Source organism: Sapajus apella, unplaced genomic scaffold, assembly GCF_009761245.1.
Source record: "Sapajus apella isolate SASKATOON/1434 unplaced genomic scaffold, GSC_monkey_1.0 scaffold113, whole genome shotgun sequence".
Classification (NCBI taxonomy): Eukaryota; Metazoa; Chordata; class Mammalia; order Primates; family Cebidae; genus Sapajus; species Sapajus apella.
This window is the reverse complement of record NW_022437053.1, coordinates 3,077,564-3,098,238: the sequence shown is the minus strand read 5'-3', so window position 1 is coordinate 3,098,238 and position 20,675 is coordinate 3,077,564. Positions and strand designations below refer to the sequence as shown.

Here is a 20,675-nt window from a genome sequence, read left to right as displayed (position 1 = left end):
GATTGGGAATCAGATATAAGGCTGAACTATTATTTAATTTCACGTATCATAGGCAAAGCATAGACTAGAATCTCAATCCCCAGGCACAACTGATTAGGTCATTTGGCTGTGAGTAGGTCTTTAATGATATGTAAACATCACAACACCATAGCAACTTTAAAATAACATAGTAGTTGTGAATTTGTTCGCTACTGTATTTTGACTTGAATACTGTATCATCAAGATGAATCTCAAAATAGTAAATCAAAGCAAATTCTTATAGAGTGAAGATATTATTATGATGGTCCCATCAGGAAGTTCAGTAACTTATTGAGAAGAACACATAATAATATTCATATGACAGAATGAATGAAACCAGTTATCTTAAAGGCCACATTCACTGTTCTGATAGCACTCTTGAATTTACCAGTCACCAAAAGCAGACACTATCATCTATTATATCTATTAAATTATGTATCTCATGCTACTTGGAGCTCCAGAAACACAAATTGAAAACAAACAGACAAGGCATAAGCTTCTAAGTAACAGGAGAATTAGTCGTTAAACACTTAATCAGGCTAACACATTCTAAAATTGTGTTTTTATTTAGATGAGCATAGACAAAGATGACAAAAATAAGTTTCTTCTGAGTCTCATTATCTCAAGCCCTAAATACAATTCTCCCAGAATAAAACTAAGGGAGGCAAAATCCTAACCCTTACTTGTCACCTATCCTGGGGTCCATAGCTCCTAATAAGCATGATTTTTAATTCATAATTTTTGTCAAAGTCATATGAAATCCTATGAGCACATACATGCTCTTGGAATGGAAAGATGCCAACATTAAACCCTGGTACTAGGGTAAAATGAAGTTCAGGTGGACTTGAGGCAGGACACCTGGATAGAAAATGTGTACAGTCAAGTTTCCCCAGTGGCAGCAGGCTAAGAGTGTATTTCTTCAGTACTCTTTATCCAAAGGGACAGAGACAGGACATTTGAGAATGAGAAGTAAACCTCTCATGTCCTATAGCTCATGTATGCTATTCCTTAATTAACACAAGCGGTCAGTTCTGAAAAAATGACCCAGGACAAGCTGTAAACCATCAATTCACCAAACACTATAAGGGCAAAGCATACAGCTTTGTTTGCTTTTTGATTTTTTTGGTGATGGAGTTTTGCTCTTGTTGCCCAGACTAGAGTACAATGGTGCAATCTTGGCTGACTGCAACCTCTGCTTCCCAGGTTCAAGTGATTCTCTTGCCTCCGCCTCCCAAGCAACTGGTATCACAGGCATGTGCCTCTACGTCCTGCTACTTTTGTATGCTTAGTGCAGATGAGGTTTCACCATGTTGGCCAGGCTGGTCTTGAACTCCTGACCTCAGGTGACCTGCCCACCACAGTTGATCCACACACCTCGGCCTCCCAAAGTGCTGGGATTACAGGCATGAGCCACTGCACCCGGCCCATACAGCTTTTTTATTTAGGAAAACCTGTCAGGTGGTTCCATGCAAAAACAGGAGCTTCCCATTGATCATCTCTTATCTACATATTCAGGAAGCCACCTCGGTAACAACTGGCACTGAGCATTGTGTATACACCAATTATAATAAACCTACTGGAGACACATAAAATTCAGGATATGAATCTAAGACACCAGGCAAGCAACTCCTAATTATATTCAATTTCACAAGTTAAAGGCAATGTTTATACCTGCATTTCAAACTGCTAGCTCCAATCCTTACTGGCTTTATGTTATGAATCAACAACCCCAAATATCACAAAATTACGGCAAACTGAAAATAATAAATATGTCTACCTTTGTATCTAGCCAAGAAGACTAGCACACTATAAAGACAATGCTAATGAATAATAAAACTTCTCAACATATTAATCCAATTTCAGTAAAATGTGAAGCTTTTCTTACAAGGATCTCATCAGATGGGTTAGTCATGTACTCATTGAGAAGAACTCGTAATGGGGTTCATGTTGATTGAACTGAAAAACCTACGTCCAATATTTTGATAATAACAGAACCACACAGTGCTCAGCAGCTGAAAATCAGGTATCAAATTACTCAACAATGTATTCAATTTCAAATTTCACAGACAAGGCGTATTATGGAATCTCTCACATTTTCCCTTAATTGTCAGACTCTTTCAGTCATGACAAGTTCATCAATGGCTAAAGACATCCCTACACCACTACAGTCTTATAATTTTAAGGGAGGAATTGCCTTCTCATGTATTTAGAACTAAATGGATTTTGCACATCTAACATGGCACCAATTAATGACAAAATTTATCAAATTTCCATTAAACCAAGTTCAGATAAAAAGTACAGATTTTCTTATGAGGATCACAGCAAGAAGGTCAGTCCCTTACGAAGAAAAACCCTTAGCGATGGTTATATTGGCTACATGAGTAAACTTAATTATCTTAGAGGTGAATCTTAATAGTTCAATAACTTATTTAAAATTTATCTATCAATAACGGCTGCCCTTTACATCTAAACAATGGAATGGTGCATCTCCTGCCAGTAAGACTTACTGAAACACCCATTGAGAAAAGGGTGCATGAAAATTAGTAATTACATATTACTTAAATGATGCTTAAAGACTCAACATTTGTTATTCACTGTAAAGCAAATAAACAAGGTGGGGAAAATCCCACAAACAGTTAACTGTCTTAAGCTCCAAACAAAATTCCCCAGAGGGGAAAAAAGAAACCCAAATCCACTCCCGGTATTGACACTGACAACAGTACCATTGTTTCAAGTACCATTGTTGGCACTGATGAGGTCTTTCAGATGTTTATGTTTACTCATTCAACAAACATGAATACCATTACGGGCTCGTTCTGATCTACTTGATGGAACATTCAAAGGAGAAATACCTCCTTTTACTGAAATTACACTGACATAATGTTGAAAAATTTTGTGATTAAGTTGTACAGTCTCTATAATAAAAATAATCTTGTGGTCTAAACACAGGAGTAAACATATGCGTTCCCATTATATTGCTTTCAGGTTTCTATGATTTTATAATATGATGTTTCAGTCATCATGTCATGACTTTTGAAAGAGTGTGACAACTAGGATGAGAATGTGAGAGATTCCATAACACACCTTGTCTGTGAAATACGAAATTGAATTAATTGTTGAGCAACTTGATACCTGATTTTCAGCTGCTGAGTGCTATGTGGTTCTGTTATTACCAAAATACTGAAAGTATATGCTATAAATAAATGCCAGATGCTACTGATAAAAGAATCAAAGGATTAAATATTCTTAACTGTCATTGTCTTCAATTATTAGAAGTTCATCATTGGCCCCAAAACATTCTAACACCATTAAAATTTATTTAACCATATATTTACACCCAAATACTACACACTAGGTATGTCACCAATGAGTTATGAGATTTCTCAACTTTCACAAATCAAGTTCAGGTAAAATTAAAGATTTTCTCATGAGATTGGATCAAGCACACAGATCAGTCACTCACTAAAAATAGATAATCATTAATGATAATTATGTTGCCTGAATAAATCCAGTCTCTTTGATGTGATATGACTTTCTCCAAGGGGCTCTTTGAAGATTTAATTTGTCAAAGGCAGCAACATTCTTCCAAGCATCTCTGCTAGCAGGACACACTTGGATCCAAAATAACCATGGTTTTAGTTCCAAATATGCCAAGATTACTATAACATACATATCACTTAAATAAGGCTGAAATGGTTGAAACTTTATCACAAAGAAGTGCATAGAGATATGCAAACAAGTTTCCACAAAGGTTTTTGACTCTGGCCCACTGTAAAATTCTGTATGTCTATTCTTCTGCCATTTTCAAAATTTTGATTATTCTAGCTTATGTAATAAGTTTTGAAATTGGGAAATATAAGTCCTCCAATGTTGTTCTTTTTCAAGAATAAATCTTGACGTTGTTTTATAAATTTGAGGTCACTTGTAATTCACGTGAATTTTAGGATTAACCTTTCCAATTCTGCAAAAACAACATTAGGACTTTGGTAAGAATTTTATTGAATCAATCTTTTTGCTCTGTAAGAATTGTTGACTGAAAGTCTATTTTGTCTGATATTAGTACAGCTACCTGAGCTCTCTTTTTGTTTACTATTTGCATAGAACTTTTCTCATTCTTTCACTTTGATCCTATTTGAGTCTTTGGATCTAAAGTATATGCCCTGTAGACAGCATGCAATTGGATAATTTTAAAATTCATTCTGCCAATATCTGACTTTTGATTAAAGTTAAACTCAATTAGAGTTTAATCCATTTACATTTAAATGTGATAAGAACTTACTTCTACCATTTTGCTATTTTCTGTATCTGTACTACCTTTTTTCTTTAATTCTACTATATTTACATACATTCTTTTTTATTTGACTTTTATACTGTTGCATTTTGATTCCTTTCTCATTTCCTTTTCTGTATTTTGTTAGTTATTATCTTCGGAATTTTAACTAAAATCCTACATTTTTACAATCTAGTTTGAATTGATACTAACTTGGCTTTAATAGTATACAAAACTATTTCTATAATCCTCTGCCTCCCCACTTACGTTATTGTCACAAATTATATTTTTATACACTGTATGCCCATTAACACACCTTTATAACTAGCTATGTTTGTCTTTTAAATCATATAAGAGAAAAGAGAGTTACAAACCCAAAATACAGTAATACTGGCTTTTATATTTCCTATATAATTACTTTTATTGGTGTCCTTTATTTATTCATATGGCTTTGAGCTAATGCCAACTGTCATGTGATTTCAGTGTGAAGCACTCTCTTAACACTTGGGGATTAATATAGCTCTATTAGCAACTCTACCCCCACCACCCACACACACACCTTTTCTTTAAGAATATCTTAATTTCTTCTTAATTTTTGGAGAATCATTTTGTCAGATATAGAATTCTTGGTTTACAGGCTTTTTCCTTTTGGTACTTTTAATATGTCACCCCACTTCCTTTTGGCCTTTTTTAATGCTGATGAGCAACTGGCTGTTAATCTTATTGAGGATCCCTTGTATGTGACAGTTCAATTCTATCTGTGGCTTTCATGATTTTATCTTTGAACACTGTCATTATGCTTCTTGGTGTAGATCTCCGAGTTTATTCTACTTGGAGTTTGCTGATCTGTGTTAGATGTGTAGTTCTTAACTAGACATGTACTTGTCTAGTCTAGTTCAGTCTAATATCTTTGTTCCCTCTGGGACAGTTTCTGCTAATATCTTTTTGTTTGTTTTTGAGACATGGTTTTGCTCTGTTACCCAGGCTAGAGTGCAGTGGCACAATCTCGTGGCTCACTGCAGCCCAACCTTCTGAACCCAATCTTCCTGTCTTAGCCTCATGAGTAGCTGGGACTACAAGTGCATACCACCACACCTGGATCATTTATTTTTATTTTTAGAGATGGGGTCTTACTGTGTTGCCCAGGCTGTACTCGAACTCCTAAGCTCATGTGATCCTCTCACCTCAGCTTCCCAAAGAGTTGGGAGTACAGGCTTGAGTACTACACCCAGTTAGGATATTTTGTTTGGAGGTTCTACCAGGGAACACAGCAACCATTATATCCTTGACCTAAGCAACACCATTTTATAAAATGCAAAATTGTTTTTAAAATAAGTTGCAATGGCTGTCCCATTCTCCTCACAATAGCTGCTGGCCTTGGCTTCTGTAAATAGAACTGCTAGTTTGTTCTGCAAACTACGTAAAACTGCTTACCTTTTCTTATCAGTAACTGCCAGAATTGCTAGCCTTTGCTTACCAGTAATAACGAAAATAAGCAGCCCAAGCTAATTCCATCCTGGCTCCTGTGACTTGTAATAAGTAACTAAGATCTGTGACTTCTATCACTACCCAGACAATGTGTAAACAAATGTTTATCTTGACTTCTGTAAACCACTTAATTAACAAGTGGAATGACAAAAGTCCCCTGGCCCTTGGAATGTCCGGAGACCCCCCCTCCCATCTCTGCCCAGGAGGTAATTTACAGAATCCACTAGCCCTCGGAATGTCTAAAGCCTTTTTATCCCCATCCCCACTCCTCACCCCCACTCCCAAGGTGGTTTTTCGAGTATAAAAAGTCTTGGCACCCTCCTTTCAATGCCACAGGTTGGAGAGACTTGAGTCTTCTGTGGTCGCTGGCATAATAAATGACCCTGCAATCTGGCATACTTTTGTCTTGGTGCTTTCTACGCTTGGTCCAGTACAACAGACCAAAGAATGGTTCTCTTCTATCCAGGAAAGTCTTCTTTTTTGACTGTGCATGCAAGAGTATGCTCAAGAGTAAGACACATGGAACTGTGAGGATGGAAGGGGACACCGGCCTAGAGAGATCAGCCAAATCAATCCTGGCAATCAATGGGGTGACAGATGTCACAGCCAGACCTTCAGCTAGGATATTTTGAATGTGATAATGCAGTAACTCTGGAAATCAGATTCCTTTCTATCTAGGGTTTGCTGTTGTTGCCTATGATGGGCTATGGTCAGGTCACCTATTTGTTTAGTGCCCTTTCCAAATTCTTTTTTTGTAAATACTATTTCTTGTCATGTATGGTCATGGAAGTCTTTTTTCCATTATCTTAGACGTTAGCAAGTGACCTGATAGGCTTCTGTAAATGTCTAGAATGAATAACAAAGTTAAAAATTCTCCAGGTCCTAGGCAGCAATGGCTTACTCATTTGTCTTTCAATATTTTAGGGGAAAAGTCCTCCAGGTAGCTGCTCTGCCCTGAAAGAATCTTGACTTAGGTGAAACAAAGCAAAGTCCCCTCTGTTAGTCCTTTGGGGAAACTTTTGTCAGGTCAAAAGACACAAACATAATTCCCTGGGGACAAGGTCTTCTCTGCTCCCTTTATGGACCAGGTAGGACTCAAGTAAATTAAAATGTTATGAAGATCTACTATGATTAAGCCATCTTTCTCCTGATTAAACATTCTCTTAATTTTTGTAAATCTGATTTTTCTACCAGAGTTCCAATAAGGTTGATTTAGACACACTTTGCCACATATTTTAGTGGGAAGAAATGGAAACCTAAAATTCCCTATATACCATCAATTTAACACTTTGTTGTTTGCATCCCCCTTCTGTTTTAAATTTGAAATAAAATAAAAAGTGGTCACATAAAAATAACAGAATTGAAATAACTAAAGTTCTGGATCTACTCTTTTATTGAGGTAAAATTCACGTAAGATTAACCAGCTCAGGAGGCAGGAGAATTGCCTGAACCCAGGAGGCGGAGGTTGCGGTGAGCCAAGATTGCGCCATTGCACTCCAGCCTGGGTAACAAGAGCGAAACTCCGTCTCAAAAAAAAAAAGATTAACCAGCTCAGTGTGTACACTTTAAAGTTCTCAGTACATCTATGTTGAGCCACCATGTCTATCTAGTTCCAAGACATTTTAATCATCCCAGAATGAAACAGTAAACTCATCAACCAGTAAACTCATCCCCCATTCTACCCTACCTTCCAGCCCTTTACAACCACTAGTCTGCCTTCTGTCTCTATGGATTTATCTATTCTGGATATTTTATATAAACGGAATTATACAATATGTATCTCTTTTGCTGTCTTATTTCACTTAGCATATTGTTTCTGAGGTTAATCTATGCTGAAATATGTGTCAAAACTTCATTCCTTACAGCTGAGTAATATTCCATTATATGGCTATACCACATTTTCTGTATCAGCTGATGGGATTTTGAATTGTTTGTACCTATTAGCTATTTTGAATAGTGCTGCTATGAACATTCATGTACTTGTATTCATTTGAACATTTGTATTCAATTCTTTTGAGTGTGTACCCAGGAGTAGAACTGTCGGGTTATATGGTAATTTTATGTTTAACCTTTTGAGGAACTGCCAAAATGTTTTCCACTAAATCAGGAAGAAAGAATTGACAAGTAGTCTTCTAGAAACTAATAGAAAGAGGTGAGAGAAACTGTATCTCAAATATATTTCTTTATCTTAAGCTCGAACTAGAATACCCCAGAAAAGATAAGGGCCAGTCAGTCTAGTTTTTATGTCATCTCATATCCTCAAGTAAGAATAGGTCGTGTTGTTGAAACAGCCATGGAACTCCACATTCACACATTCACTTTGTCTGAAAACACCTAAGAAAATGGCATCCTTAAATCCTGGTTGAAAGTTCACAGGACACCACAGATATCTGGGTGTGTCAGCTGTGCTGCTGTGAACAAGCCAGAGTACTCTTCCTCAATCATCCTTATCTAAGGCGAGGAGAATAAGACAATAGATCAAGATGAGAAACGTTACTTCCTGTATGTATGGCTTAGCATGCTATTTCTTAATGAAGAGACATGATTAGTACTGGAAAAAATGATCCATTAGATAGTCTTTGTTCTGTTTGATGAACAAATGGCCTATAGCCTAACTACACAGATCTCTTGAATTTGGAGAAAATCTCAGGTAGTTTAATGCAGAAATAAGACTTTCAATTGATCACTCTTGTTTATATATTCAAGGAAGCCTTATCAATAACAATTGGCATCAACATGTTACTTACACTCCATCATATAATGATCATACTGGAGCCAGGTAAAACTCAGATTTTAGAAAACAGACATCATACTACTCATAATTGTATTTAATTTAGTGAATGATGGAATACGTATATAACAGAATTATAACACGTAGCCATAATGCCATAGTCTTTATGTTGTGAGTCATCATCAATAAACCACCAACACTGAAAAAACATAGGAACTTGACATACATAAATTAGAAGTTAATATGTTAACTTCTATAGTTAGACCAAATAAACATCACATCTTAGAGATGATACCAATAAACGCAAAAGTTGTCAACATTGTATCAATGCAATTTTAGTGAAAAAGTTTCCCTCTTGTGGATCCCATCAGGTATGCTAGTCATTCATTGAAAAGAAAAAGGCATAATGGTAATCATGTTGCCTGAAGGAATGGCCCTGATTGTCATTCACATAAGCGTGTATAAAGGTCTAATTTATCACTGGCATCATAACAAAATAGAAGCCCAACACTTGGGAGGGAAAAGTTGGGCACCAGATTGCTCATCAATTTATCCAATTTCAAGTTTCATGGCAAACACATACTATTGAAACTCACATTTCTACCCCAATTGCAAACATCCTGGCTTAGAATAGTACAGTTTTTATAGGTAAAGGGGCAGGGGAAGTAACTCAGGACTTAACGCAGCAGGTTTTAGACAACTTGGCAGTTTCTCTTAAGGTTTTCCAGTCAGTAAGCAGTAAGCTGATGTACAGAAGCAGAAAGAGGCAGTCACTAACAAAAACAGGGACAGTCTCCAAATAGGGACGGTTACAGACAACTTGCTGACAAAATTCTGCGCAAAATATCTACTTCAGTCATCAAGATTCTTCAATGATCAAAACATATCCTAGCAGTGTTAAAATATCATACTAATATTATGGAAAATTTTATCTGTATATTTAAACCACAATGACTATAGCGCATTGAGCAAAATATCAATGTATCGTATTTCTCAACCCTGAAAACAATCAATTGTAAGCAAAAAGGATTTTTTATGAGAATTGCATCACATGTGTCAATCATTGAGAAGAAAACCCTATCATGATATTCATGTTTTCAGAATGAATAAATCTAATTATTATTTGGAATTTTTCAGTCAGCAATGGCAGCCTCTCACCTCCACTCAATAGAACAGTGCCAGTAGGACTTACTAAATCATCCAATGAGAGAAAAAGAGCAAGGGTCTTAGTGCCAAGCATCTAAGAACATTAGGAGTTACAGGAAATGTAAATTAGGAATTACAGTAAATTTAAAGAATCAGAATTTGGGCCGGGTGCAGTGGCTCACGCCTGTAATCCCAACACTTTGGAAGGCCGAGGCAGGCAGATCACGGCAAAGACAGGCTGGGGGTTGGGGGCGATCAGCCAAGGCACGCAGGACTTCAGACTTTCTGGGTCCAGGCGTGCACATGGAGGCCTGACACTGACTAAGACTCAGGATAAGTGAAGAGATTTCATACTACCTGTACTGTATTCAATTTCAATCAAGGGTAACATACAGCTGAATCTCAAGCCATCCCCTAAAATTGCCAAAGTCTTTCAGTTGTGAGGAATGCCTCAATGATCCACAAATATCATAACACCATACACAGCAACCCAAAAAACATGTACTGTATTTGTCCAATCACTAAAGAGTTGACTGCAATGAATTACTAAATGTCTCCATCTTTAAATCAAAGTATGTTCAGTAAAAAAGAGTTTAAATGAGGACTCCATTAGATCACTCACTGATGGGAAAGAATAGATCACTGCTCACCTATTTTGTATAAACAGGTAAATGTAATCATTTTGAAAGCCAATGTTTAGTATTTTAATGGTCCATTTGGAATTTAATTACCAAAAATAGAACATATATAACCCATGTAATGACACACCTGGTTGAACATTCTGAAGCACACCATGAGGAAAAAATAAACCAAGATATTCACTTTCATAAATGAAGTTCATACTGATTGTCACATTCTCCTCTCCATTACCATGGTCTTACAGAAAGTTCATCAGTAACTCAAAACGGTGAAGCACTGTTAGAGTCCACAATAATATAGAAAAATTTTGTCTAGTCATGTACCTAGAGCCAAATGTATATTAAATATAGGACTAGGCAACAGTTAATTTAAAAAATTGTCAATATTGAATTGTATAAAGTTCAGATTAAAAGATTTTGTCATGAAGATATTGTAAAGGAAAACTCATTGAAATTCAGATTGCCTGAAGGTATAAAGCTAATTCCCTTAGGTGTGAGTCTCATATCAATGAATTTCTGTGGTTATGTCAAAAGAAATCTCCTCTGCCATGCTTGTCTCCTTTCTCATCTTTAGATTTCCATACAATCTTTTTCAATAAAGTAGGAGATGGGCGGTGCACCGAACTGATCAAATTATACATGATCATACAACGTAGAGGAAAAAAAGGCATCATTCTGAAAGACTACAATGAGACTGCCTATTCCAACTAAAACACTACCAAATTAGGAAGTAAATAAAAGATGAAAAATGCCACCACCAATAAAACATTTGCTGCTGCCTTTGTGAAAGTAAAACACACAAAGGGAAAAAAATATGCCAACAGAACACACAAAAAGCACTGAAGAAATAGAAAAAGCTGCCACAACACCCATCACATAACCTCTCAAGACAAAATAAGGTTCTCATCATCAACCCAAATGAGGGCACCTGCTGCCGCACGAGTCACCAGTGGAACCTGGATAAGCTCACCACAGCTCAATGCAGAACACCAGGCTGCCAAGAAACACCCAAGCTCCAGAACACCAAGGGCTGTGTACCCGGCTGACAGACACTGGCCCAGGACCAGTGGGAGGAATGCAAGTCTTCTTCTGGGCTCACCATTTGGAGGGCAGGAAGAGGACAGCTGTCCTAACAGGGCCTGATGCCTCCATGAGAGGATGTGGGAAGGGGTGCCGGCTCACCCAAGCTCATCCTCCATGGACTCACATAATGGAAATGGGATCCATGTGGAACACTAACCACCTCATGACACAGGGCACCTTGGCCCTCCCTGCCACCAAACCCTGGCAAGACAGGGTAAGAGGGTCACTAGGATTAGGCAAGACACCTGGGGTACACCCAACTGCAGGCCATGAGACCACATCCACTGCTTCCAACAGCTCTCCCGAATGACCCCAGGGCTGCACCAAGATCACAGGGCAGGGGGCAGGGCAACCAACCAGCTCATGGCCAACCAAGGAGACTGGCCCTGATGCCAGGAGTCACCGCAGACCTGGCAGTCACAGAGCCTGCCGCTGGGTGTGGTGGACGCCCACCCGGGTGCCATCTCCAAGTACGCACCGGAAATCAAACCCTGCGGCCTCCAGGGCCATGTGCTTTCTCTGGTGGGTCCCCCTCCATGACCCAACCCCAGGGAAAAGACACCACCCACACCAGGCTCCAGAAGGCCCACTGGGATGGCCCATTTTTCAACAGGGAAGGTTCCGATCAGTTGTGGGCAGGGCACCATCCTTGAGTCTCCACCACTCAACCCCACAGGCAGATTCACACACCACACTCAGGGGACCAAGAACTCCCCTCTGACCCCCCTCATGTGGCCTGGGCAGTCCTCAAGGCCTGACCTGAGCACTGAGTCTCAGCTAGCCCTGCCCTGGGTGAGGCTCAAGAAAACAGTTCCTGCCTGGACCACCATCACCCCTGCAGGGCTCAGGGAAGGTATCTTCCTTGCATTCCTTTACAGCAAAAGTTGCTCTTCTGGAAACCTCATGCCTCTCTCGTGGAAATGCGGGCTGGCTCCCTCAGGAAACCCTCGTATCCCATAGGCTGACCCCTGGTGACCCCATATGGCCTGGCTCATGGCTCGGGACATCAGCAGAATCCACTCACCTGTGCAGGTCAATACCAGGGGGCCCGCCCGAGTGGAAGAGCTCACTGAAAGACACAGGGGAGAATGGGGCCCAGAGAGGAGCCATCCAAGTGCCCCGCCCCCAGGGAACAACAGCCTGGATACCAAGCCTCCATAGGTAGCCTGGGCTGCATCACGGAGGAGCAGAGACAGGGCTGGGCACCTTCCAGATGCCCTTCAGGGCCCTACCAGAGATCCCTGCAACCTCTTCCAACATTCTCCCCTAGGCTGGGCCTCAGCGTAATCCTATTGAGCATGATTTTTAAGTCATCACCTCTCTTCAGGACAATATAAGGTTCTCATCACTGACCCAACCAAGGACAACCCCCTCCCCACGCATGTACCCACCGGAACCTGGATGTGCTCACCACAGCTCAGTGCAGGAGACCAGGGTTCCAGAGAGGGTCCGAGCTTCAACACACCAAGGGATGAGCACCAGGCTGACGGACACTGGCCCTGGGCCTGCAGGCCCAACACAAGTCTTCCTCCAGGCTCACCACCTGCAGGGACAAGAGAAGGACATGTGTCCAACCAGGGCCTCAAGTATCAGTGCAGGGAAGGTGGGTAAGGCACATCCATGTGATAGGATCCATGCAGAACACTGACCCATCACGGACACAGGGCGCCCTTGAACCTCCCCACCACCAAACCCTGGAAAGACAGGGCAAGGGGGTCACTGGGCTGGGGCAAGATGCCTGGGCTGCGCCCTACTGCAGGCCCAGAGAGCACCTCCACCGCCTGTGCCGGCTCCCCTGAACAATCCCAGGGCCACACCAGGAGCATGGGGCATGAGCCAGGACAACCGACCATCTTATGAGCAAACAAAGAGACTGGCCCTGATGCCAAGAGCCAAGGCAGACCTGGCAGTCGCAGAGCCTGCCCTGGGTGTGGTGGGCGACCGCTTTAGTGCCCTCTCCAAGCACACACCAGAAATCAAAGCCTGGGGGACTCCAGGGCCATGTGCTTTCCCCGGTGGGTCCCCATCATGCCCTGCACACCTCATACACACAGAGCCAGGCCACACTCGGCCCATCGGAAACCACATAGTGCCTACTTCTTTTCTTTGGCTCAAGACCCCGCCACACTGGAGGTGACCACCTGGCTCAGAAGCTGCCTAGGTGGCAAATTCCCAGGACAGGTCCCTCAACACCAGGCCTTCCCCCTCAAGAGGTCACCCTTCCCACCACTGGACCTCCAGGAAGGGGTGACCCCAGTGGAACGCGAGCTGCCCCCTTGGCCCAAAGACCACAAGCCCCAGGGTCAGCCTGCAGCACCTCCAGGCACCAGCCAGAGCTGACTTGACCCAACCACATCAAAAGAGCACCGCCCCCTACCAGGCTCAAGGAGGCGCCACTAAGATGGCCCATTGCTCAACAGGATCAGGTCCATTCAGGGCCATGGGGGGGCACATTCCTTGAATCTCTGAGGCATGACTGTGTGGGCCCAATCACCCACCACTCTCCAGGGAGGGAGAACTCCAGTGTGGCACCCAAGTGTCCTCAGGGCCCCTGTGACCCCCCTCATGTGGCCTAGGCAGTTTTTGAGTCCTGACCAGCCCAATGACTTTCAGCTGGGAGCTGCCTTACACTGGGCTGAAGGAACCCTTTCCTGCCTGGCCCACCATAACCCCTGCAGGGCTTCACAAAAGGTGTTCTCCAGGGTCAGATTCCCAAAAATGCAAGCCTTCTGGAGAAACGTTCCCTCCAGGGTGGGAAATAAGTTGGCACCCTGAGAAAACCCTCGTGGCCAGAGGCTGACCCTTGATGACCCCACACCTCCTCACTCATGACCCATGACCCCAACAGGATACACTCACCTATGCCACTTAAGGCCACAGGTCCCACCTGTGCAGAAGAGCTCACTGACAGATAGGTGAGAACGTGGGCTCAGAAAGGAGCCGCCAACATGCCCCACCCTCGGGGAGCCAAAGCCCACACAGGAAGCCTGGGCTGCCTCACGGAAGTGCGCAGAAACAGGTTTGGGACCCCCTACAGATGCCTTTCAGGGCCTCAAGTTCTCCAGCCCAAAATACAGCGGCCCTGCCGGGGACCTCGGGATCCCAGCGTCAAGCACCAGCCCGGTCGGGAGACCCCCACCCAGGCGGTGCTGAAGGTATCTGAGAGACAGACACCCAAACAGCACAACAGAGCTGATCTATCCTGGAGCAAAAAGCCTGAGACCCGGCAGCGGGGCTAACAGCTCTCCAGACTGAAGGCCCGGAGCAGGCGTGCATCCTCGTATTTATTTGCTCTTGACAGGTGACTCTCATTAATACACAGGTGTTTTCTATAACTTAAAAATACACCAAGTAGGCAGCTGTTACCAACCTATCACTAATTACAAACTAAAAGTATCCGCCACAAGGGAGCCATGGGGGCAGGGTAAACTTAACGTTCCTCAACAGTGTTCCCAATTCTCCCCTAGGCTGGGCCTCAGCGTAATCCTATTAAGCATGATTTTTTTTTTTTTTTTTGAGATGGAGTTTCGCTCTTGTTACGCAGGCTGGAGTGCAATGGCGCGATCTCGGCTCACCGCAACCTCCGCCTCCCGGGTTCAGGCAATTCTCCTGCCTCAGCCTCCTGAGTAGCTGGGATTACAGGCACGCGCCACCATGCCCAGCTAATTTTTTGTATTTTTATAGAGACGGGGTTTCACCATGTTGACCAGGATGGTCTCGATCTCTTGACCTCGTGATCCACCCGTCTCGGCCTCCCAAAGTGCTGGGATGACAGGCTTGAGCCACCGCGCCCGGCCTTAAGCATGATTTTTAAGTCATCGCCTCTCTTCAGGACAATATAAGGTTCTCATCATTGACCCAACCCAGTGCAGCCCCCTCCCTATGGATGCATCCAGTGGGACCCAGATGTGCTCACCACAGCTTGGTGCAGGACACCAGGGTGCCAGGAAGGGCCTGAGCTTCAGCACAGCAGAGGCTGGGGCACCTGGCTGATGGACACTGGCCCAGGAACAGCAAGCCCAATGCAAGTCTTCCTCTGGTCTCACCATCTGGGGCAGGGTGGAGGATATGTGTCCAAAATGACCTCCATATGGGGAAGGGGGTAGGGGGTGCCAGCTCATGCATGCTCGTCCTCCATGGACACATGTGATGAGATCCATGTGATACTGAATCATGACCAACATGGGGCACCATTGGCCCTCCCTGCCACCAAACCCTGGAAGGACAGGGCAGGTAGGTCACTAGGCTCGGAAAAAGCGCCCAGGCTGTGCCATATGGCAGGCTCTAAGAGGGCTTCTACTACCCAAGAGGGTTTCCCTGCATGACCCAAGAGACTCCCTGGGACCACTGGGCATAGGCCAGGGCCACCAGCCACCTCATGGCCAACCAAGAAGGCTGGCCCAGAGGCCACGTGCTGCTGCAGACCTGGCAGTCGCACAGCCTACCCTGGGTGTGGGGAGCACGCATCTAGCTGCACTCTGCAAGCGTGCACCAGAAGTCACATTCTGGGGCTGCAGGGCCATGTGCTTTCTCTGGTGGGTCACCATCCATACTCCGCATACCTTCCACACACAGAGGCAGCCACACTTGGCCACTGGGAGACACATGGTGCCCTCTCCTTTGCTTGGGACCAAGACTCTTCCATCCTAAAGGTGACACCATGGCTCCCAAGCAGCCTGAGCAACAAAATTCTGGGAAAAGTCCCTTCACAGCAGGCATTCCCATCTGAGGATGCCACCCTTCACGACACTTAACCTCGGAGATGAGATGACCCCCAGAGGGATGCAGGGTGCCCTTTGGACCAACGGCCAAGGGTCCCAGGGCTGACCTGTAGCACCACCAGGTGCCAGCCACAGCTCTGCCTTGACCCAAACCCAAGGAAACAATGCTGCCCGCTCACCAGGCTCCAGGAGACCCACTGAGGTGGCCAATTGCTCAACAGGGACGGTCCCATTCAGGGCCATGGGTGAGGCGCGATCCTTGAATCTCCACAACCCAACCCTACAGGTCCATTCACACACCACACCCGGGGACTGAGAGCTCTCCTGTGACTCCCATAGCACCCAGAGCCACTGTGGCCCCCCTTGTGTGTTTAGGCAGTCCTTAAGGCCTGACCCAAGCACTGAGTCTCAACTGGAGTCTGCCCCACATGGGGGTGAAGGAACCCTTTCCTGCCTGGACCACCGTCACCCATGCAGGGCTTCAGGGAAGGCATCCTCCTTGCGTCCAATTCCCAATAAAGCAGCGGTCCTGGAGAACTCATCCCTCCCAGGTGGAAATTCAGGTCAGCTGCCTGAGAAAACCCTCGTGGCCTGAAGGCTGAACCTCGGCAACCCCAGACAGCCTGGCTAATAGGCTATGACCCCAGCTGGGTCCATTCACGCCAGTCAATGCTGGGAGGCCCACCTGGGCAGAAGAGCTCACTGAAAGACACAAGGGGAGAACAGGGGCTCAGAAAGGAGCCACCAACCTGCCTCATCCCCGGGGAATTAGGGCCCAAACACCAAGGCCGTATAGGGAGCCTAGGGACCATCATAAAAAAGTGCAGAGACAGGGTTGGGCACCCTATGGATGCTCTGAGGGCCTCCAGGTCTCCAACCCAAAACACAGTGGCCCTGCCAGAAATCTCGGGATCCTGGCATCCTCTTCCAACATTCTCACCTAGGCTGGGTCTCAGCGTAATCCTGTTGAGCATGATTTTAAAGTCATCACCTCTCTTCGGGACAATAGGAAAAGGTTCTCATCATTGGCCCAACTTAGGGAACCCCCCTCCCCATGCATAGATCCAGCAGGACCTGGATATGTTCACCACAGCTCAGTGCAGGAGACCAGGGCACCGGGAAGGGTCCGAGCTTCAGCACACTGGGAGCTGAGAAGCTGGCTGACAGACACATGCCTGGGGCCTGCAGACCCAATACATGTCTTCCTCCAGGCTCACCATCTGGAGGGACAGGAGGAAGACATGTGTCCAACCAGGGCCTCACGTATCAAAGCAGGGAAAGTGAGTAGGGGATATCCATGTGATGGGATCCATGAAGAATACTGACCCATCATGGATACAAGGCATCCTTGGCCCTCCCTGCCACCAAACCTTGGAAACAGAGGCTCAAGACCCCGCCACCCTGGAGGTGGCCCTATCGCTCAGAAGCAGCCTAGGTGGCAAATTCCCAGAACAGGTCCGTCAACAGCAGGCCTTCCCACCTCAGGAGACCACTCTTCCTGCCACTGGACCTCAAGGAAGGGGTGACCCTAGAGGGACATGAGCTGTCCCCTTGGCCCAAAGACCATGAGGCCCAGGGCCGGCCTGCAGCACCTCCAGGCACCAGACAGGGCTCAGGTCACGGGGCTGAAGCAAGACACCTGAGCTCTACCTTACTGCAGGCCACGAGAGCAGCTCCACTGCCAGGGCCGGCTCCCCTAAACAACCCCAGGCTATGGACCAGGACAACCAACTTGCTCATGACCAAGGGGGCGGGTCCTGATGCTAAGAGCCACTGTAGACCTGGCCATGGCAGAGTCCGCCCCTGGGTGTGGTAGGACCACCCTAGTGCCTATACCAAGAATGTACCAGAAAGCAAGGCCTGGGGCCACAAGGGCGACATGCTGTCTCTGGTGGGTCCCCATCCACGCCCTGCACACCTCCCACACACAGAGCCAGGCCACACTCGGTCAATTGGGAACCACATGGTGTCCTCTACTTTCCTTGAGCTCAAAACACCCCCACCCTGGAGGTGACCCCATGGCTCAGAAGCAGCCTAGGTGGCAAATTCCTAGGACAGGTCCCTTGACAGCAGGCCTTCCCACCTCAGGTGGCCATACTTCCCATCACTGGACCTCAAGGAAGAGATGACCCCAGCAGGACATGAGCTGCCCCTTTCCCAAAGCCCATGAGCCCCAAGAATGGCCTGCAGCACCTCCAGGCACCAGCCAGAGCCCAGCCTTCATCCACCAGCACTGAAACAGCACCGCCGCCTACCAGGCTCAAGGAGGCACCACTGAAATGGCCCACTGCTCAACAGGGTCAGTCCCATTCAGGGCCATGGTGGATAGCATTCCTTGAATCTCCAAAGCCTGACCATGTGGGCTCTATCACCCACCCTTCTGGGGGAAGGAGAACCCCAGTGTTAGTCCCAGGGCACCCCAGTTGGTGGCTCCTGCTGCCACCCTCATGTGGCCTGGGCAGTCCTCGAGGGCTCACCTGCCCATGGAGTTTCAGCTGGAAACTGCTCTATCCTGGGCTGAAGGAACCCTTTCCTGTCTGGACAACCATCACCCCTGCAGGGCTTCAAGAAAGGCATGTTCTACGGTCAGATTCCCCAGGAAGCAACCCTCCTGGAGGAACCATCCCTCCCTGTGGGTGTTCAGTCAGCTCCCTCAGAAAACCCTAGAGACCCGAAGGCTGACTCATGATGACCTCACGCTGCCTCACTCATAACTCATGACCAAAACAGGGTGTACGCATGCTGTTGCTTCAGCCCTGAACACCTATGCCACTCAAAGCCAGGGGACCAACCTAGGTAGAAGAGCTCACTGAAAGACACAGGGAAGAAGGAGGGTTCAGGAAAGAGCTGCCAACATGTCCCAGGGAACCAGAGCATGGACACCAAGCCCAAACAGTGGGGCTGGGGTGCCTCACGGAAGTGCCCAGACACAGGGTTGGGCTTACAGTACAGCCATGGTTGAGGCACGGTCCTTGAATCTCCATGACCCACCCCTATGGGTCCATTCACACACTACACTTGGGGACTGAGAACTCCCATGTGACCCCCATGGCCCCTGGAGCCCCTCTGGCCCCCCTCATGTGTTTGGGCAGTCCTTGAAGCCTGACCCAAGCACTGAGTCTCAGCTCGAGGCTGCCCTACATGGGGATAAAGCAACCCTACCCCTTCAGGGCTTCAGGGAAGGCATCCTCCTTGGGTCTGATTCCCAAAAAAGCAGTCCTCCTGGAGAACTCATCTCTCCCAGGTGGAAATTCAGGCCGGCTGCCTTAGAAAACCCTTGTGGCCCAAAGGCTGAACCTCAGCAACCCCAGACAGCCTGGCTAATGGCCCATGACCACAGCAGGGTCCACTCACCTATGCCAGTCAATGCCAGGGGGTACACCTAGGTGGAAAAGCTCACTGAAAGACACAAGGTGGGAGAACAGGGGCTCAGGAAGGAGCCACCAACCTGCCCCATCCCCAGAGAGCCAGAACACCAACACCAACCCTGCACAGGGAGCCTGGGGACCCTGATGGAGAAGCGTGGAGATAGAGTTGGGACCCCTACAGATGCCCGTAAAGGCTTCTGGGTCTCCAGCTCAAAATATAGTGGCCTTGCTGGGGATCTTGGGATCCCAGTGTCCTCTTCAAAAATTCTCACCTAGGCTGGGCCTCAGCGTAATCCTATTGAGCATGATTTTTAAGTCATCACCTCTCTTCCAGACAATACAAGGTTCTCATTATCGACCCAATTCAGGACAAACCCCTCCCAGCACATGCATCCAGCGGGACCCAGATGTGCTCACCACAGCCAGGAAGGGCCCGAGCTTCAGCACAATGGGGGCTGAGCACCTGGCTGACGCACACTGGCCTGGCTCCACTGGGCCTCACATAAATCTTCCTCCGGGCTCACCATCTGCGGGGACAGAAGGAGAACATGTGTTCAAGGAAGACCTCACACCTGCATGTGGTGAATGGGGTAAGGGTTACCCATGTGATGGGACCCATGTGGAGCACTGACTCATCATGGATACAGGGCACCCTTGGCCCTCCCCATGACCAAATCCTGAAAAAACAGGGCAGGGAGGTCACTGGGCTTGGGCGAGACTCCCAGGCTGTGCCCTATTGCAGACCTTAAGGCACCTCCAGTGCCCCCTTTGTCTTCCCTTTCCCACGATCCCAGGGCTGTTCTGGGATCCCTGAGCATGAGCCAGGGTCACCAACCAGCTCATGGCCAACCGACGAGGCTGGCCCAGAAGCCATGTGCCACTGTGGACATGGAAGAGGCATAGCCTGCCCCTGGGTGTGGCTCTTTGCAAGCCATACCTGAAATAAAAGCCTGGAGTCCCAAGGCCATGTGCTTTGTCTGGTGGGTCCCCATCCATGTGCCGCACATGTCTGAAACAAATAGCTGGGCCACCATCGGCCAACTTTGGGTCATATGAGCTTCCTTTCCTTTGCTTATGCCGAAGAGTCCGCCACCCTGGAGATGACCCCGTGGCACAGGAAATGCCTGGGTGGCAAATTGCAGGGACAGGACCATTGACAGCAGGACCTCCCACCTCAGGATCCACTCTTCCAGTCTCTCACCCATGGGGAAG

General features: G+C 46.2%; 1 protein-coding gene and 4 non-coding genes across 5 annotated transcripts in view; all 5 read right to left on the bottom strand.

Moving 5' to 3' along the window:
- Positions 1-12,246: 12,246 nt before the first annotated feature.
- Positions 12,247-20,675, bottom strand: part of LOC116537719 — a 56,386-nt gene continuing 47,957 nt past the window's right edge. The window contains exons 17-21 of the mRNA XM_032260001.1: positions 17,184-17,315; positions 15,291-15,423; positions 14,235-14,278; positions 12,786-12,920; positions 12,247-12,443 (exon numbers count right to left, since the gene is read on the bottom strand). Of these exons, the coding sequence (XP_032115892.1) occupies positions 12,247-12,443; positions 12,786-12,920; positions 14,235-14,278; positions 15,291-15,423; positions 17,184-17,315 (641 nt within the window). The remainder of the gene's footprint in view (positions 12,444-12,785; positions 12,921-14,234; positions 14,279-15,290; positions 15,424-17,183; positions 17,316-20,675) is intronic.
- Positions 12,648-12,729, bottom strand: LOC116537800. The gene has a single exon (XR_004263347.1). It is a non-coding gene; the product is annotated as a small nucleolar RNA SNORD115 (small nucleolar RNA).
- LOC116537826 lies at positions 15,154-15,234 on the bottom strand. The gene has a single exon (XR_004263370.1). It is a non-coding gene; the product is annotated as a small nucleolar RNA SNORD115 (small nucleolar RNA).
- On the bottom strand, positions 17,043-17,127 carry LOC116537824. The gene has a single exon (XR_004263369.1). It is a non-coding gene; the product is annotated as a small nucleolar RNA SNORD115 (small nucleolar RNA).
- On the bottom strand, positions 19,743-19,824 carry LOC116537817. The gene has a single exon (XR_004263363.1). It is a non-coding gene; the product is annotated as a small nucleolar RNA SNORD115 (small nucleolar RNA).